General features: G+C 40.2%; 1 protein-coding gene across 1 annotated transcript in view; it reads right to left on the bottom strand.

The window, feature by feature from the left end:
• Nucleotides 1–9,768: 9,768 nt before the first annotated feature.
• The window catches only part of pcdh7a (protocadherin 7a), a 45,222-nt gene continuing 38,577 nt past the window's right edge, over nt 9,769–16,413 (bottom strand). The window contains exon 5 of the mRNA XM_085776715.1: nt 9,769–13,879. Coding sequence (XP_085632841.1) covers nt 13,341–13,879 — 539 coding nt within the window. The 3' untranslated portion in view covers nt 9,769–13,340. The remainder of the gene's footprint in view (nt 13,880–16,413) is intronic.

Below are 16,413 nucleotides of genomic sequence, written 5' to 3'. Positions count from 1 at the left end.
TACATTCTTGAGAGATTAATACAAAAATGTTAATTTGTTAGTTTTAAGTGTAACTAACTGTTATTTTGACTTGGATAATTCAAGTTCTTTCTCATGCTGTACTGCATTATATTTTCTTTTACATAGGCTACAAAACAACAACAACAAAAACAAACAAGCAGCGAAAATGACCACAAGATCAAATTTTCCTTGAAGATTGGAGATATGTTCATAGGTGGCTGCTAGGCCAGAAAAGCAGAGAATAAATGGCCTGTTCTCCAAAGGGATAAACACATCCAGGGTGTAGGCTACTCCCAGCTGCAAGGAACAGCACAAGGACACTGCCATCCAGAGCCAAGACTGAGCAATTGCCTACTGAAAAGGTCCGTGGGGGAAAAGGCATTACACAACCCAAATGTAAAATGGATGTGGCATCTGAGACCATACCAAGCAAACTGCCAGAACAAGAATCAGTCACCTTCACAAGGCACAACAACTTAAAAAACAAAGACAGGAAAAAACCTGACATGATCCAAACCTATTGGCCCAAAAAGTTAAAGAGCACGTCATGGCCATGGCCTCTCCTAAATAATGTTAAACAAAAAATACATCGACTAAAAGAGGGACACGCACGCAAGTTTTCTATTTGTGAATAATGAACATTGAAAGGTGAAAAAGGCTACCGCTCATGCATAGGCAAAATGTGCTGGAGCTGAACGTCACAATGACTGAAAGCTTGCAATAAATTGATATAGGTCTATGTGTTAGGCTACATTGGCCCTCTGCTGGCCTGGCAATAATCTCTCCCTGTGCTCTTCTTTTCGTCCAGGAGTGATTGCTGCTGCGCGCATACAAGTGTTTTGAGTGTGCTGTTGCGATTTTGTTGTTTTCTAAGTGAATAATGAGCATTACAAACTCTGGAGAGAGTGACACCCACACACACCAGTAGGTGGTGATGCACTACAATCAATGTTGTTGATCAACCGCCGAAGGTAATCAGAGGAAGAACACCTGCGTTTACAGCAGCACCTGAGGATGTACGGCCGCTGCACGCGCGTTTAATACAAAAGTGTTAAGTTAAGTTTGGGGAAATTTAATAGACTTTTACTTAATAATGTGTGACAATAGAATCAGTGGAAGTATCTGACCAGTCTGCTGAAATGTCTGCAACAAAGAAGACCAACACACAAAAGTATTGTGAAAAGGTAAGACCATGAGCCACCTCGGCCAAATGTTTTCTTGGCCAGTAAGCTAGCTAAGTAAAGCAATTGCTGTCTTCGACTTTGTAAAATTAATTCTTTTGTTTGTGAAGTGGCAGTGACCTACTTAATTTTAATCTGTGTGAAGTGAACGTTGTGTACCACACAGTTCATAAACTAATAAAAAAAAGAAGATAGAAAACAAGTTTTATAGCCTTACCCTTTGATGCGTACAAACATAAAGTGAGCCGACTGAGTTTTTTGTGCTATATTCTTGCAAAAAATGTATTTCATCATATAGTAGCCTATTCCAGGCATTCCTCAATTAACTTGTTTTTGATCATATTACATCCTTATTTATTTTTTACTTTATGAATAAAAACACATTTTGTATCACTAGTACCACTCTAATGCACAATATGACCCACATTCATTTTCAGTGTTATTTCATGCTGAGTGAGTGTTTCTTTGCTGTAACTTTTGAAATCTATCTATTTTATGATTGAATGTTCCAAGTATTATTTTAATATCTTGTGTTTTTATTAGTGTGGTCATTATTTAAAACATACAGTGTACTTGTCTTACATTATTGGACAAACTGATTAATTCAGGTGTGTCTGAGTAGTCACAATGGTCAGACACACCTGGATTAATCAGTTTGTCCAATAATGTAAGACAGGAAATACTATAATAAATAATAATAAGTAGTGGAGCTGTGCATAGAGCCCATTTTCATCAGCAAAGGCTAGTAACAGACAGGCAGAGAAACTGAAGCGAAGGAGCAGAAGTCCAAAAAACAGGCTGGGGGTTCATTACAGGCATAAATTGGCAGGCATGGGAAAAGGGGTGGATAACCATGGCTGTAAGAGGCACTTCACAATCTGGTGTGAATGGGGAAATGGTCTGGTCTAAATACTAACAGAGCTGATGAGAACAGGTGTGCAAGTGGGTGTGGTGCAGAGAACGCCAGGAACAGTGCTGTGCCTATAAAATCAGATTCTTTAGCATGCAATACTGTCTGCACAGGATACTCATGTGATATGACATGCAATGCAGAAATGAGGCATCAGTCCTTATGGCATATGGTGTCATTTCTCATCTTGCTGCACTGATAAACCAGCAGGTGTACATTAAGAGTCTGTGACATCACAGCTGGGTATGCTTACAGGTGAAACAAAGCACCACACCCAACCACATCTACAGTATCAGTGATGCTCATGCTGTATATGGTTGCTGGTGAACCAACCACAGAGGGGCAGCAATAGACTTCTCTGTCTGACAGAAAGATATCACATACCTGCCACGTTGCAGTGATGTTTTTCTATGGTGCTGTGCTGCTATCAAACACTAAAACGTATGGTAGGTTCAAGAAGTTCGAGTGGAATGTTCATGTGCCAGAGAAAATGAATTCCAATGTGTTAGACCACCTTATTTTATCTGATTTACAGAACACCAGAATTTTCACACAAGAAATGCCGTCAAACTCTCACAGTCAGATCCTCAGTGCGATAAGACGGCAGTCTCTAAGTGGCATTGATGAAACGTATGTACAAGTCATTCATCACTTGTAGTTCTGTTACATGCTGCAGTTGTCAGCTTGCTGTCACCCTCTAAATGCTCTCACTTCCAGTGTGTCACAATGATGTTACTTTACATCTGCTGTATGTCCAGACCCATCTGTGGTCTCGGAGAGATGTATACATTCATTATAGTCTTTGACAGTAACAGCTATTTCACTTGCTTAATTTTCACATTTCATCTGGTGGGGATTGGCGTCACTTCCTGAAAGGAGCACTCTCTAAAGTGAATGAGCTTATTCAAATTTGTGTACTTTTTCCCCAATATGTTGCATAAATAATATCACAAACTCTGACACAGTCAACTGTGTAATTGCTGTACTGATGATTCTCCATATTATGTTAAGTTATGTGCAATCCATAGGGCCTACTTTCAATGTCTGAAACCTGACTAGTGACTACCTACTGTAAGATGCTGTGCAGTGCCTCATAACTAATGGACAAACTTTCCCATCTGTCTATAAAAGTTTGTACAATCACAAAGGTTTTCAGATTTTCCAATTAGACATAGAAGAGAATCTGAATTGTTAAATGTAGCAGGTAGTGGAGTTCTTCAAAATGTTAAAAAAAAAAGCCCTGATGCAAAGCAGCAGTGCAGACAGTAGTTACACCGATTTTGGCATTTCTACGGTTGTGATCTTCTGAAACCTAGTCTACTAGCTTCACATATTATTTATTTATAACATACAGACTGTACATATGAATTCAACATTTCCTGGCTCCTGCCAAAGATGAACTGATTCCAGACAACATCACCTTCACAGGGACCTACAGAGACCTTCATGCTGCCGCTGCCATCTGCTCAGGGAATGAACCAAAGGGATGTAATATTGAGCTTGTGAGAGTGAAATTATGCAAGTTTTCCACTTTCTGCAGTGGGTCATGATATCACAGAAACTGAATACAGTTGCTGCGTGTGTTTGTGCGGTATACAGAAGTCTGAACAGGTGCCATAACAATACAGAGACTTCTCATCCCCTGGAAGGCCAGGGGCTGCTGTTTGGGAATAACAGGGGATCGACTGCATCCAGGCAAATTACTGAGCCAGCTGTGCTGTTCCTCTAGCAATGATGGTCTCTCTGGTCCCCGGTGTGCATATCTGAGCTACATCTAGTTGCTGTGCATACAAAAAAAAAAATCTCACTTCTAAAATGCAATAAAAAACCAACAAGAAGGTAGTAATTCAGTATTACTCCAATCTCTTGTGACTTTCTTTATACAGTAGCAATCAAAAGTTTGGACACACTTTGCACTTGATGGGAAAACGTATTCAAACTTTTGACTGGTGTACTGCTGTATCTTTAATATATTTGATAGTAATTTCAAAAGTGTATAACTTTGGACATGGATCATTCACTACCGTATATTATCACTATTAAAAAAGCTTTATTATACTGTAAGGTTAAGCACATGCAGTCTATGGTTAAGCCTGTTCTGTGAACTTAGATTGATATAGATTTGTATAAAAACTTTGTCCCAGCTAAGGTAAGACTTTAGATCACTCATAGCATTCATCTATTCATAGATGTATGCTGTTGGTCTGAACTGTCACTTTTCAAAATGTCTTTACCTTCACTTATAATGTACATTCTCACCGTACTAGACACAGTAATAATCTCACTCTATATTTACCCTTTACCCGCACATCACACCATCAGTTTAAAGAGGTCCTATGTTTTGGAATGGACTACCTCCTTCGCTAAGATCCACATCTTCCTATTCACTCTTTAAAAAGCAGCTAAAAATACAACTTTTCTTGAATTCCCCGCTCTCTCCATATCCCACATCCTACTCTGTCTTTTTTTATGATTTCAATTTATGAAATTTTTGTACCTTATTTCCATTGTCTCTATTTGTTACTGATCACTTTGTTCTCTATCTCCTCATTTTTGCTCATTTTGCTCATATAACGTTGATTATGTATGCACTTTATCTCCTTTTTTTCTCTTTGTTTATTTGTTAGCCATAGAAATTATTTTGTTGTAATTAGTGACACGGGTGGAACTTATGTACAAGCCAATCGGCTTCGTTCCCTCCTTGCACCATTGAATATAAATGTGTGCTAAATAAATAAACCTAAACCCAAACTTAAATGTACACTGTAGTTTTACAATTTAACCTTAGTTTACACATGCTGACTTCAGCTTCAGTAACATTACAACATAAGTTCCTCCTCATGTATGATATTCGTCATGTGTGATACTTGAATTGTGAAAGCTAGTAGTGTTAGCAGCATGTTTGAACTGTGCAGTCAGTAGCCTCTTGTGGTCAGCTATAGGTGTATCCCTGGGAACACAAGGCACCCCCTGAGTGAGAGTCAAAGTCATGGTTCAGAGAGGGGCAGTTTAATTAAAAAAACAACAACAACAACTAAAGTTAGCATCAACGTTGTACCGAAAATAAACTTAACCGTTAGAGACCTCTTGATGTCCATTTTCTACCCCATCAAATTAAAAAAAAGAACTCATCTTAACTGCTGCAACTATGTTTGTAACGTGTGAATTTTCTAATATACACAAGTAATTATATGTTTCAAAATTACAGTCTTGAGGCACCCAATACCTACCCACAAATCACCACTGTCACAACTGCAGTTTGGAGCTGTCAATTACCTACACACAAACAAGACAGTTTCATTATAAGCAGATGAGGGGTGAGCACTGAGAAAAACAACAAGAAAGTGATGTTTGTCTGTGGTCTTTGAGAAGCCAGCTGCCAACTACTGACCAGTCAGCTGATGAAACACACCCGTGCATCACTTCAAATCACAAATAACACACTACCACCCACACACACACACACACACACACACACACACACACACACACACACACACACACACACACACACACACACGCGCGCGCGTCACATGTGTCTTCATTACTTACCACACTCTCAGATTTATCTGTGAGAATAGAGGATTACTGCACAAACAGTCAATGACTGTGTGATGACTAAGAATTCCACATTCATATTTTACAGTGACACTCCTACACAGAGGTAACCTGTTGCTCTCATATTAAGTTTTGTGTTTCTGTCAAATTATTATATTTTTAGGCAAAGCTACAAGTTTTGGTTTCCTAAAATTACAGTGGATTGTACCATGTTGTTGTTGGCTACTGTATATAATTGCAGAACACACAATATGACTGAACTGCAGATGTGGCAAACTAGTGTCTTCAAGCAAAAGCTTATTTCTCTTGAAATTAAAATTAATTTGTTTCTTCAAAAATATCAAAGTCAAGTGTAATGTTAGCAATCCACGTTTAGTTCAGTATGTTGATTTTGTTCTGCATGTATTAGTTTAATTCCCTGTATGTGCCTTCTTCAAGTTCAAGTTCAGGTTATTTTGTGTGATGGAAATCAGCTAGTATGAACTGGACAATTTTCCTCCTTCAAACCCTCATGATCTTCATCTGCATACTTAAATGTCTAGATGCCTCAAGACTGTTGACAATAGTGAAAATTCTCACATATAAGAAAGTGACAAGAATATGAAACAGCATATGTAAGCCTTAATCAGTGCAGTCTTCACACATCACAGTAAAAGCAATGTGATAAATATTCATGCTGCACAACTATATTTCACATAAATTGGTCAGTTATTGGAGTCAGTGGTAAAGAGAAAAAAAAGCTATAGTTGATTTTTTGTTTGTTTCTGTTGTTAAAGGCTGATGCATATGTGTCTTGTCCCACTAAAGTAAAGGCTTTAATGTGGAATCGTGTTGTATAGGTGTTATTTTCTGCTATTCCACCAAGAATGCTGATGGCACAGCTTTGATGAGTTCAGGCTGATGTGACCATGAAAAGATGAAGAGACATAAATGACAGCCTAAGGAGGAACACAGGGAGGATCAAATCTCACATCAGCCGCCTGGCATATCGGCGAGAAAGAATGTTTACAGCTCTGCTGCAAGGCTTTCCTGAACAGAGGAGTGCTGCACTTTGACAGAATTTATCACATCTGCAATGCTTTACACTCAGCTGTACTGCTGCTGAATGTTTCTTTGGTGATGGAGGGTTGCTGCACGCTGCTGTAGATGTCAACTGACTGGACATCAGAAAGTAGCCCCCCCCCCCCCCCTTACAAATGAGTAAGATAGGGAAATTTCAACATGTTATGCGATTATGTCCTTTCACTTTGAAGCCACGAGTCCTGGGTTCTCTCTCTGCATGTAAAGGCAACTTAAAGGCGATGCACTTCAGCTTGCTTTTGCTTAGGGAAAGAGAATGTGTTGAAGCCCCTGGAAACATCTGACAAATCCAAAGCCATTTTGATATATTGGGCAGTATGTGTGGGGAGGTTAACATTCTGGGGGTTTATTTCATCAGGCATCTCCTTGGTAACATTTTCCTCTATCTTTATAAAATCAATAAAATGAGCATCCATTGGGTCCATCCCTGGAATTTAATTTAGAGTTCAAAGAAACTCATGTCCCTTCTTTGCAGTGCAGACAAGACTTTGCCCATTTATCTGGTGAAACAATGTGATTTATTTACAAAGACTTTTATGGTTGCCACTTATGTGAGATGACTTACGAGTACAAGCTGATTGATATTGTACCTGATGCTTTTGATGTTTCAAAGACGGTTGCTAATACTTTTTACTGTGGGGTTTAATGATTTTCTTTTATGTCTGTTTTTATGACTTTATTGCAGGCTGCAGAACAATTGGTCCTTTGGGGATGGCAACATCTCAACCATTCTTTCCTGAAGACCTGAAACTGTGGTCAGTAATTCATTTTCTTTTTTTGAAATAGACTTTTATTGGCTGTGACACATGCTGGCATTTTAACACAAGTGATTATACTAATTGCAGATAATGAGGGTACAAAATTATATGGCCCTAGAATCTATGAACTGACGATTCAACTAAACCCTAAATCAAATGTTAGACCGTTATAAGCCATCAGGCTAGAAAAACACAATAAAGTGAAAAAACAGTTTCAATCCTTTCCTCAAACAGTATAATTCATCCAACCTGTGATGTGAATATTAAGTTGAAATTGTTTGAGGGATCAAATTAATAGTCTACAGTGGATCTGCATTAAGTGAATAGCTCATGACGAACACAGAGTGAAGCCCAGCTTCTTGGACTATTAAAATGGAAATTGGAGTAGATTTTGCTATATTGTTGTTTTGACTGTGATAGTAATCAAATTTTAAAATGGTTTCTTGGTATTATCTGCCCTAGTGGTTTTACTCCACATTAACTAAATGATTGGTGTAGATTTTGTGTAGAGCATCTAGAAAGCTGTTTGATTCTCTACTTCATTTATGTGTTTGGTTGTGGCTCCTCCCTGACTCCTCCAAGCTGAATATTAAGTCGCTTTGGGCAAGATACTGAATTCCACATTGCCACTGATGACTGTTTCATGTGCGTGACGTACAAATGTGTCAGTAAAAGGATGAATGTGACAAGTACTATGAAAAGGTCAGTAAGTCTAGAAAAGCACAATGCAAGTTCAAGTCCATTTATCACACCATTCACAAAGCCACAGCTATTTCACTTTTTTTTTTAACGCTTCTGAATTACACGTTTCAAAATGTGTGTCATATCAGACACACATTGTGAAATATGAGGAGGCTTATAATCATACATGGTCGTTTTCCAGATTGTCACATTGAATCTTTTGTATTAGAATAGAAGGGCTATAAATTAAACTGGCAGGTGTAGCGTATGGCTGTCGGCTAAAAAGAAATGGCTGTTGGACTGAACATGCAAATAAACATATTTGCAGCTTTTCAGTATTGGTTGTAGTTTTGAATGCATCTTTAGAGAAACTGATTAATGAAATCTTTCCTTTTTCTTTCCTCGCCACTGACCAAAACGAATTTGAAACAAAGGGGAGAAGAACATTTCAGAATTACATGACCAGATAACCAGTAAGCAATACTGAGTCATGACCACATGGTGTCAGTGTTGCATACTGGACAAATTGAAACAGATTGCGGGACTTTTTTTTTTTTTTTTTGACAGTTTGGTTCTTTCACACAAATCTTTGCTGCAGTTAACACCTCTAAAGCATTATCTGATAAGTCTCAGCACAAATTGCCCTATACATTTTTAAACTTGGGCCCCAGGCCCCAGTTTGAAAATTCCCTGAAAAGATAAGGCTGATGGATGGAGCCACATTTTAGTGATATTCTACAAACTTATTTAGATGACAGCCAGGTGCATTGCACATACAAATAAGAATATCAAAATGCCATTCTGCTAAATGGGGTGTGTGTGGCAGCTCTGCTGGTTAAGCATGAAAATAGTTTAAAAATGGAGCGTGACAGTTCATTTCCAACCTCAGAAACAGCACATAACATCACATGGCCTATGGTCTTCATCAGTGTATGCAATTTGCTCATTTGTCATGGAACTGAGTTTGAATGTCTCAAGTCAAAGCTTAACAAGTTAGCGAGTGGACCTTGAACAGAATTAGTTTTTAAGAGAGGGAAAGTGATCACCGCATTTTGGATCAAATTGTCAACATTACTCAGTCACGTAAAGCTGTCGGCATTAGTTACCTGGAAGTCAGTCAGCTGCCATTATAAGTCTTTATAGTTAATTAATACAGAGTCAATTAATATGCAATGTATCAACTCTACAGCTGTCAATGTCAATTAGCTGTTAATAATTGGATTTTGGTCAAGATGGCCTGGAGGCCTTCTCCAGAGGATGTGGCCACACAGTCCAAGGTTTTTCTACAACCTGGCATCTAAAAGGAAGTTCTTACTAATACTGTATGTCATAACTGCCTGTAAGGCATTGGTAGATGGTTTAATAACCATTATAGTGCCATTAATTGCATTGAACACCAAGCTGTAAAGATAAAGAGAAAGGCTACCTGTAATTAGAGTGTTACTACTCATGTGTAATGACATGTTTATTGTTAACAGGCCACCTGAAACTGATACTCTGAGAGATAGCTGCAAATTAACTTTTGTTTCCCTCCCATCTACTGTTTATCTCACAGTCACTGTGTGGAACACAGCCTTTAAAAAGCTAATAGACAACCAAGAGTGTTTGAAGTTTTTAATGTCAAAGTCAAACTTTTACATGATTCATTTTCATACCAAACCATTCGTCACCAGCTCCCCCTTCCTCCTCATCATAGCAAATGCAATTAGTTCATTATTTAATTACAGGAATGGAGCAGCAAAAAAGCAGTGCCAACCCCATAAGAAAAGAACACAAAGAAGAGGAAAATAAAAATAAGATTTTTTTTTCTCGTTTTTTTTTTCTCAAGTGCAGATTTGAAGACCTTAAGCATGCCATTGTCTGTTATGGATTCCAGTTGCCTGTTCTACAGTGTAGTTTTATCTGTACATGGCTATACGGATAACAGCACGAGGGGGATGACAGGTACATGATGTCCGCTGAAGTGTCTGTTTTTAAAAATGTCTTTATTACTGGCTGACCGATCTCAGGCATTTACGCTCCTCTCTGTCTCCCCCTTCTGTTTTGCAGTAAACTGAAACATATTCATGTTTAAACGTGCAGTATAAAAAAGATACACACCCACACATATTAATGTACAGCTAAATTCCCTTGAATCCAGATCGGAGGGGTTTGAAAGGTGCCATAAATGGAACTGCCATAAAACAGCAGTTTGAAGAAATATCTGCCACTTTGATGAGGCAGGGCTGCGTCAAGAGTCTCTTTCCAAAGCTTGCAAACACGGACATTAGTCCTTCAAGACCTTTCTGGTGTGCAAGGGATTGAGAAACATTTATCCAAGAGAATGAGCACATGTCTCAGCGTACCCTGCAGGAAGTTGCGTTTTTTTTCACAAATCCCTTTTCAGTGTGAACACTCCATGAACAGTAGCTTCAAATGTTAGGCCCTCCAGTTTCATTATGTCTTCAGCACAGTCCATCAATAACAGAGCTCTGTAAACAGCCATGTTGGGGAATTGGGGGTAATGAAGGCTTAGGGAGAAAGTACATCAGTGGCTGAACAAACTACAGAATTAAAAAGTTGTAGGTATATACAGGTATACAAACTGTAATCACACACATGGAGCACACCAATTTTTTAACCTCATTTCTGTTGAAAGATCAGAGGAGTCATACTGTTTCCACACATTGGTTGTCTTTCACGCGGGTACAGTCGAGCAGCAACAGTGTGTGGGTTTGTGTGCGGCCAAAACCACAAGTAGTTAGTTAACAGGTTTAACACTGCTGTGCATGTTACCTGAGTGGTGCTTGTGTTTCTGACTCTAAGCTCTATGAGGATCAATGAACTAAACTGTAGTACATCCTTAACAAGTGTGACTCTTTTTTTGCCTCATCTGATTCAAAACAACCAGAAAAAATGAAGAGGCACACTTACTAGCAGTTTCCAGCAGTGTTACATTCGCCTATCCAGACATTAATGAGATCAGTGCAGATCAGGGGAGGAGAGGAGAGGAGAAAGGAAACTCATTAAGACCACAGGGACGACCTAACCCTATTATCCCTATCACACCACTGAACCACACACTGATGATGGGAATTAAGATGTGCTGGCCTCGATCCACACCCACTCTTCAGCCCTGTGCAGCAGAGTGTGTCTGGAGTCGTGCGGTACCTGCTGGGAAGGACAAATGTGAAGGAGTTTGTTATCTGCGCGGTTCAGCACAGCAGTACGGGCGTGTTCAGTTCGGCACTGTGCGGTGAAAAGGGTTGCAGCAGAACTCTGCGCTCCCACTACATTGTGTTCTTCTTTGTTACAGCTTGCGGTATCCTTCGTGCCAACTCAGGGGCGTGGAAACTGAGAGAAAGACCCAAGGTTAGCCCAGACCCGCTCTATGATAAAGAAGCAAAAGTTTAATCCACTGAAGCTAACTCCCTTGCTGCCATCATTATCTCCACTTCCCCGTAAGCGCACACATTTAGTACAGATGTATTCAAATAGGCGTGGTATCCAAAAAGGCGTGTGGTTTAAAAAAGAGAGAAAAAAAGTTAGCATTATCTTTCTTTCATGCAGAGTCTTTTTTTCTTTTCCTTTTTTTTCTTACAGAAATTTGGTTTTTCTATGAGTCCTACTTACAGAATGCAGAATATCTCATATTCCCACATTGTTCATTATTACATACAGTAGATGTCATTGAAATTCCCTTTAATGTAGTCCCACACGTCAGTCAGAGAGATGAGTAATTATTTAAATACATTTCATGTTTAAATACTGGCTGGAGGGGAGCAGGCAAAATGCTACAGCTATTTGAATGAGAGGCAATATGTTAAAAAATTATGATTAAGAGCACATACACACATAGTGCATATGGATTTTGCGCATTGCACACATTTTAATCTGAGTTTGTGTTTCTACTTATGTTTTAATATGCTGTATGTGTGTGTGTGTGTGTGTGTTTTGTGTACTTAATGTTTTCTGTATGAAAGTTAATGCAAGTTATTATATACTTTATGTTACACTGCCACTGTATCCTGTCATAAACTGTGGCCCTATGCATGTTCACATTCTGTTAATGCACTGTTTGACTTTGTGTTTACATGCTAAGGTCTGTATGTGTAAGCGCGTGCATGCGTGCATGTGTATGAAAGAACATTTTATGATACATGAACACTGTTAGGATACTGTAGGCGTGTCATGAACCCAGCACCTCAGTCTACTCTGAAACGGTGGACAGATGCAGAGAGAGAACACTGCCGTCTTATCAAGTACACACATACAATATATACATACAGACTGGGCGTGAAGGCAAAATAATAAACACATATTTTCACACACGCCGAAGAAACTGTGGCACTAATGACACTCTATGAGAACCTTATTCTGAATGGTTACATTTGATTATCGTAAAAAAAAAGTCACATTGTTGCAGTTTGTTCTGAATCATTAATATTTTTAAAGAACAGTACCTGATTTTCTTTTCTACCGTGTAACTGTACAGCGACAACACTTGTGTTGGTACTTTGATACTCTGTGACTTAAGATTCTCACGGGGGTTAGAAGGTTCATTGGTTAATATTCCCGTCTTGTGTTATGATAGAGTTGATTAGGCATTAGAAAGTTTGACTGATGTGAATTAGACCCAAATAACTCAAACACCCATTACTTCTTTTCATCTGTTTTGACTTGTTAAGACTTCACTGGTTTTCCAGGATGGTTTGTCAACTGAGTCCAAATCTGGTCGGCTGTAGCCTCAGAGAAAGTTTTTTATGTACACTGAGGCATTTATAACATCAGGATCTCAATCTCTCTGTTCTTCACACGGATCCCTCTGTGGCAGAGGGTCAGGCATGCATTGAATTCAGGGTAAAAGAAGAGGAGATGAAGTTGTCCTCCTCCACAAGGACATAATAGGATTTTTGCCTGCAGGCAACTCTCTCGTAGTTTAAAAAAAAAAAAAAAATTTAAGGTTCTTGTGGTCAGAGCTCTGCAAAGAGTTGATCCATCAATGCTGAAGTTTAAGTGCCTATAAATATTAGTTAGAATCCAAAAGTTCCAATTTGATACACAGCTTTTGGAAACATCTTCCCTGACATTTCATTTTCACAAGGCCCTCCAAACTGATGAGTGGCAGGTAAAGTCTTAACACTCCTTCTTATACAGATAAGGGAGTGAAGTGGTTTCTCCATTGCAAGGCTGTCACAGGTAGACCTCACGACGTGACAGTGTGAGACAGGACGTGGTCTTGTAGTCCCCTCCTGTCCGCGTCAGTGGTATGACCTCAGGTGGGTTCTGGCCTTCTCCGCCTTCCTCCTCTTGCTGGCGCCTCCCAAAGCCTGCGCTACTGAACGTGTCATAGGATGCCGACGTCATCTTGCGGTTCAGAAGATTACGGTTGTGATCGCCCATGTTCCTGTTGCGGTCTCCACGACCCAGGGTGCCAAGAGGATCCCCGTTGGCCAAGGGTAACCTATGACCATCTCCACTGACGACCACCCCAGGTTCTGAGCTCCCTGCGCTGCCGGCACTCTCGCTGTCACTCTCATGGTCGTTACCACGGAGATTGTTGTTATTATCTCCCGGGGCAAAGGTGGAGAGCCGTGGGGGGTCGCTGCCGTGGCGCTGGCGCTGGCGAGGTGAAGGGCGGACGGGCATCCAGCAAGTGTCAGAGTGGCCAAATTCATCACACTCCCTTGTACACTTTCCTGTCAGAGCTACGTCTGGAAGCTGTCTGGCATCTGGACACAGGAAAAAGATAAGTGTGAAAAAGACTTGATTTAGTCGTTTTGAATGGAGAACCAGACAGGAATACAGGGAGAAAGAAAAGGGTATCACAAGAGGTAATACTGGAGTTCTTGTGGCATTTAGTAGGCCAATTCAAGAAGAGACAATTAATTGAAAAGACCAGAACAGATGGATCAAATACAGACATTGTGAGCATTGGGAGAGGAACACAGGACAAAGACTGTGTATTAAAAAAAAAGAAACCCTGGGGGCAAAGGTGGGGAGGTGATAGAATTCAAGGAAGGAAGAAAGGCAAAGAAAATGCTGTTAAGGCAAAACGAAAATTGCTGACTACAAAAGAAAATTCTCAAAAATATCCTTACACTATTAAGCATTACACTGAAGGTGAAAGGTGGGGTCAAACCAAACAACTAATGAGGCCAAACAGATAGGTAATTACAAGCAATTTGAGTGACATATTTTAATTTCTTCACATGAAAGGAAACACATTATTACATTAGCTGAGCCCTATTATATCCCATGAGTGTTGTTTGACAAGGTTAGTGAGGCCAAAGAATGCTAATGCCCTACAGAGTCAAGTGTCAAAGGTTATGGTTATCATCAATGTAAACCGATATAAATCAATACCTACATGTGAAATCGAGACAGGAATTATAATAATGACAGATGAAGTAAATGCGTGGGTGTAATGTTCCAGATGATTAAAGGTAAAATCTACATTGTAAGAGCAACTTAGAACAATACGATTGATTCTGTAAATTCTGCTTAACTCGAATTAAACACGAGAAATTAAATATTTTTTGTTGTATGCTGAAAGACAATTCTAGTTGTGGCAGCTACATAGAGCAACAGCAGCAGTACATTCATGTGAAACCAAACAAGCACATAATCATACCGCCTAATTACAACCAATACAATGAATTCTCTGCTAAATTCCTCTCCATCAGACTGTGACGAAAACTTATTAAACTCCACAAAATCCTCATGATTTTACATGTCAGTGAAATAGTGGCATTTAACTGAAAGCACATTAAAAGTCCTAGAAATACAGTCAGTTAACAAGGTCATGGTGACCTTAAATAAGAAAAACTTTTTCATGTATCGGCACTCTTGACAAAGGCCTAGTAGAAAAGGATAAAACACAATTTCCTTGGTGAAAGGGAAAATTTGGACAGCCAAATGATGACTGAAGGCCACTTCCTTCCTGTTTTCCAATCCTCTTGCATGCCTGTTTTCCATTTCTAATCACTGGAACTTCCCTGCTTCCCTACACACCTCTCCCTTATTCCCCTAAACTTAGACCACTCAAATCATTTGCTAAGGTTGCTGACTGTCATTAATGCTTCTTGTTTGTGGGTCCTTCATGCCAGGGCTACCACCAGCTGTGACTGTATAGTCTGTCTTAATGTGGACTGGCAGACTAGCTCCTACTTGCCCTGCCATGTACCTGGGAGAACGCTTGCCTACAGTATATAAAGATATAATTTTCAAGAAAGAGCCAGACCACCTGGAGTCACTGCTAACCTTCACCTAAAAGAAAGCCATGTATTGTTGGAAGCTTGTCTTCAGCCTTCAATCCATGTCCCGTTTCTTGCAAACCCAATATCTTTACCACCTGTGCAGTCATTCTTTGGTGCCTGCTTCTCTTGCAGCTATCCCCTGCCATGCTTGCCAGTTCCCCAACCAGCTAGCCTGCTAACCTCCAGCCTGCTACCCTGTCAGCTGGCATCAGGCCTGCAAGCCTCCAGCCTGAGTCAGCCACCCAAGCAAATGTTTTGGCCATTACAAAGTTTGTTGGGGGGTTTCTGCTGATGATCAATCTGTTCCTCAGGCCCTTGCTTTAGCTAGTGACGACCGGCCTGTTCCTGGTGCCATTGTCTCAGCTGGCACTAATTAGTTCAGTCTTAATGCCACTGTCTCTGCTGATGCTTTGTGTGTCATTTATGGAGCACCACCGACTCCTGAGGTTGTATTTACAGGTGGGCCGACCCCCCAGATTATCAGCCCCTTGTTGCTGGTCACTTACTCTGGACTCCAGCACCGGCCTTGCCAGAAGCCTCAGCTCTCTGACTTTCCAGCCCCTGGGCTATCCACCTGAGGTCTTTACTAGGGATGCACCGATGCATCGGTCTAACATCGACATCGGCCGATGTTCGGCTCGTTAACTGCCATCGGCCATCGGCAAAAAAAGATGACATTCACGATGGCAGTGGCCGATGTTTATGTTGGTTTAAATGCCGCATGAACAGCTGTGCTCGGGAGGAACCTTTCTTTTTTCCTTTGTTTGGGGGGGAAGATATTAGTGGTGCAACGGATCATCATTGATCTGTGATCTGTTCTGATCAATATCTTCGGTTCAGCACACATGTGATCCGCGGATTGATTTTTGAAAAAAAAAGTTGCGCGCATGTTTAATAAACACGCTTGATATGTGCAGCGTGGTCATGGCGAGCGGAGGAACGGAGGAGCCTGAACGCCCCTCGTCATTTAAATCCCCTGTATACACCCGTTAGAGAGGAACTCGTCT

This window comes from Trachurus japonicus, chromosome 1 (assembly GCF_045865225.1).
Source record: "Trachurus japonicus isolate A0001 chromosome 1, Traja_1.0".
Lineage (NCBI taxonomy): Eukaryota > Metazoa > Chordata > Actinopteri > Carangiformes > Carangidae > Trachurus > Trachurus japonicus.
Note: the sequence above shows the minus strand (reverse complement) of the source record. Positions and strands in the feature narration are given on the sequence as shown.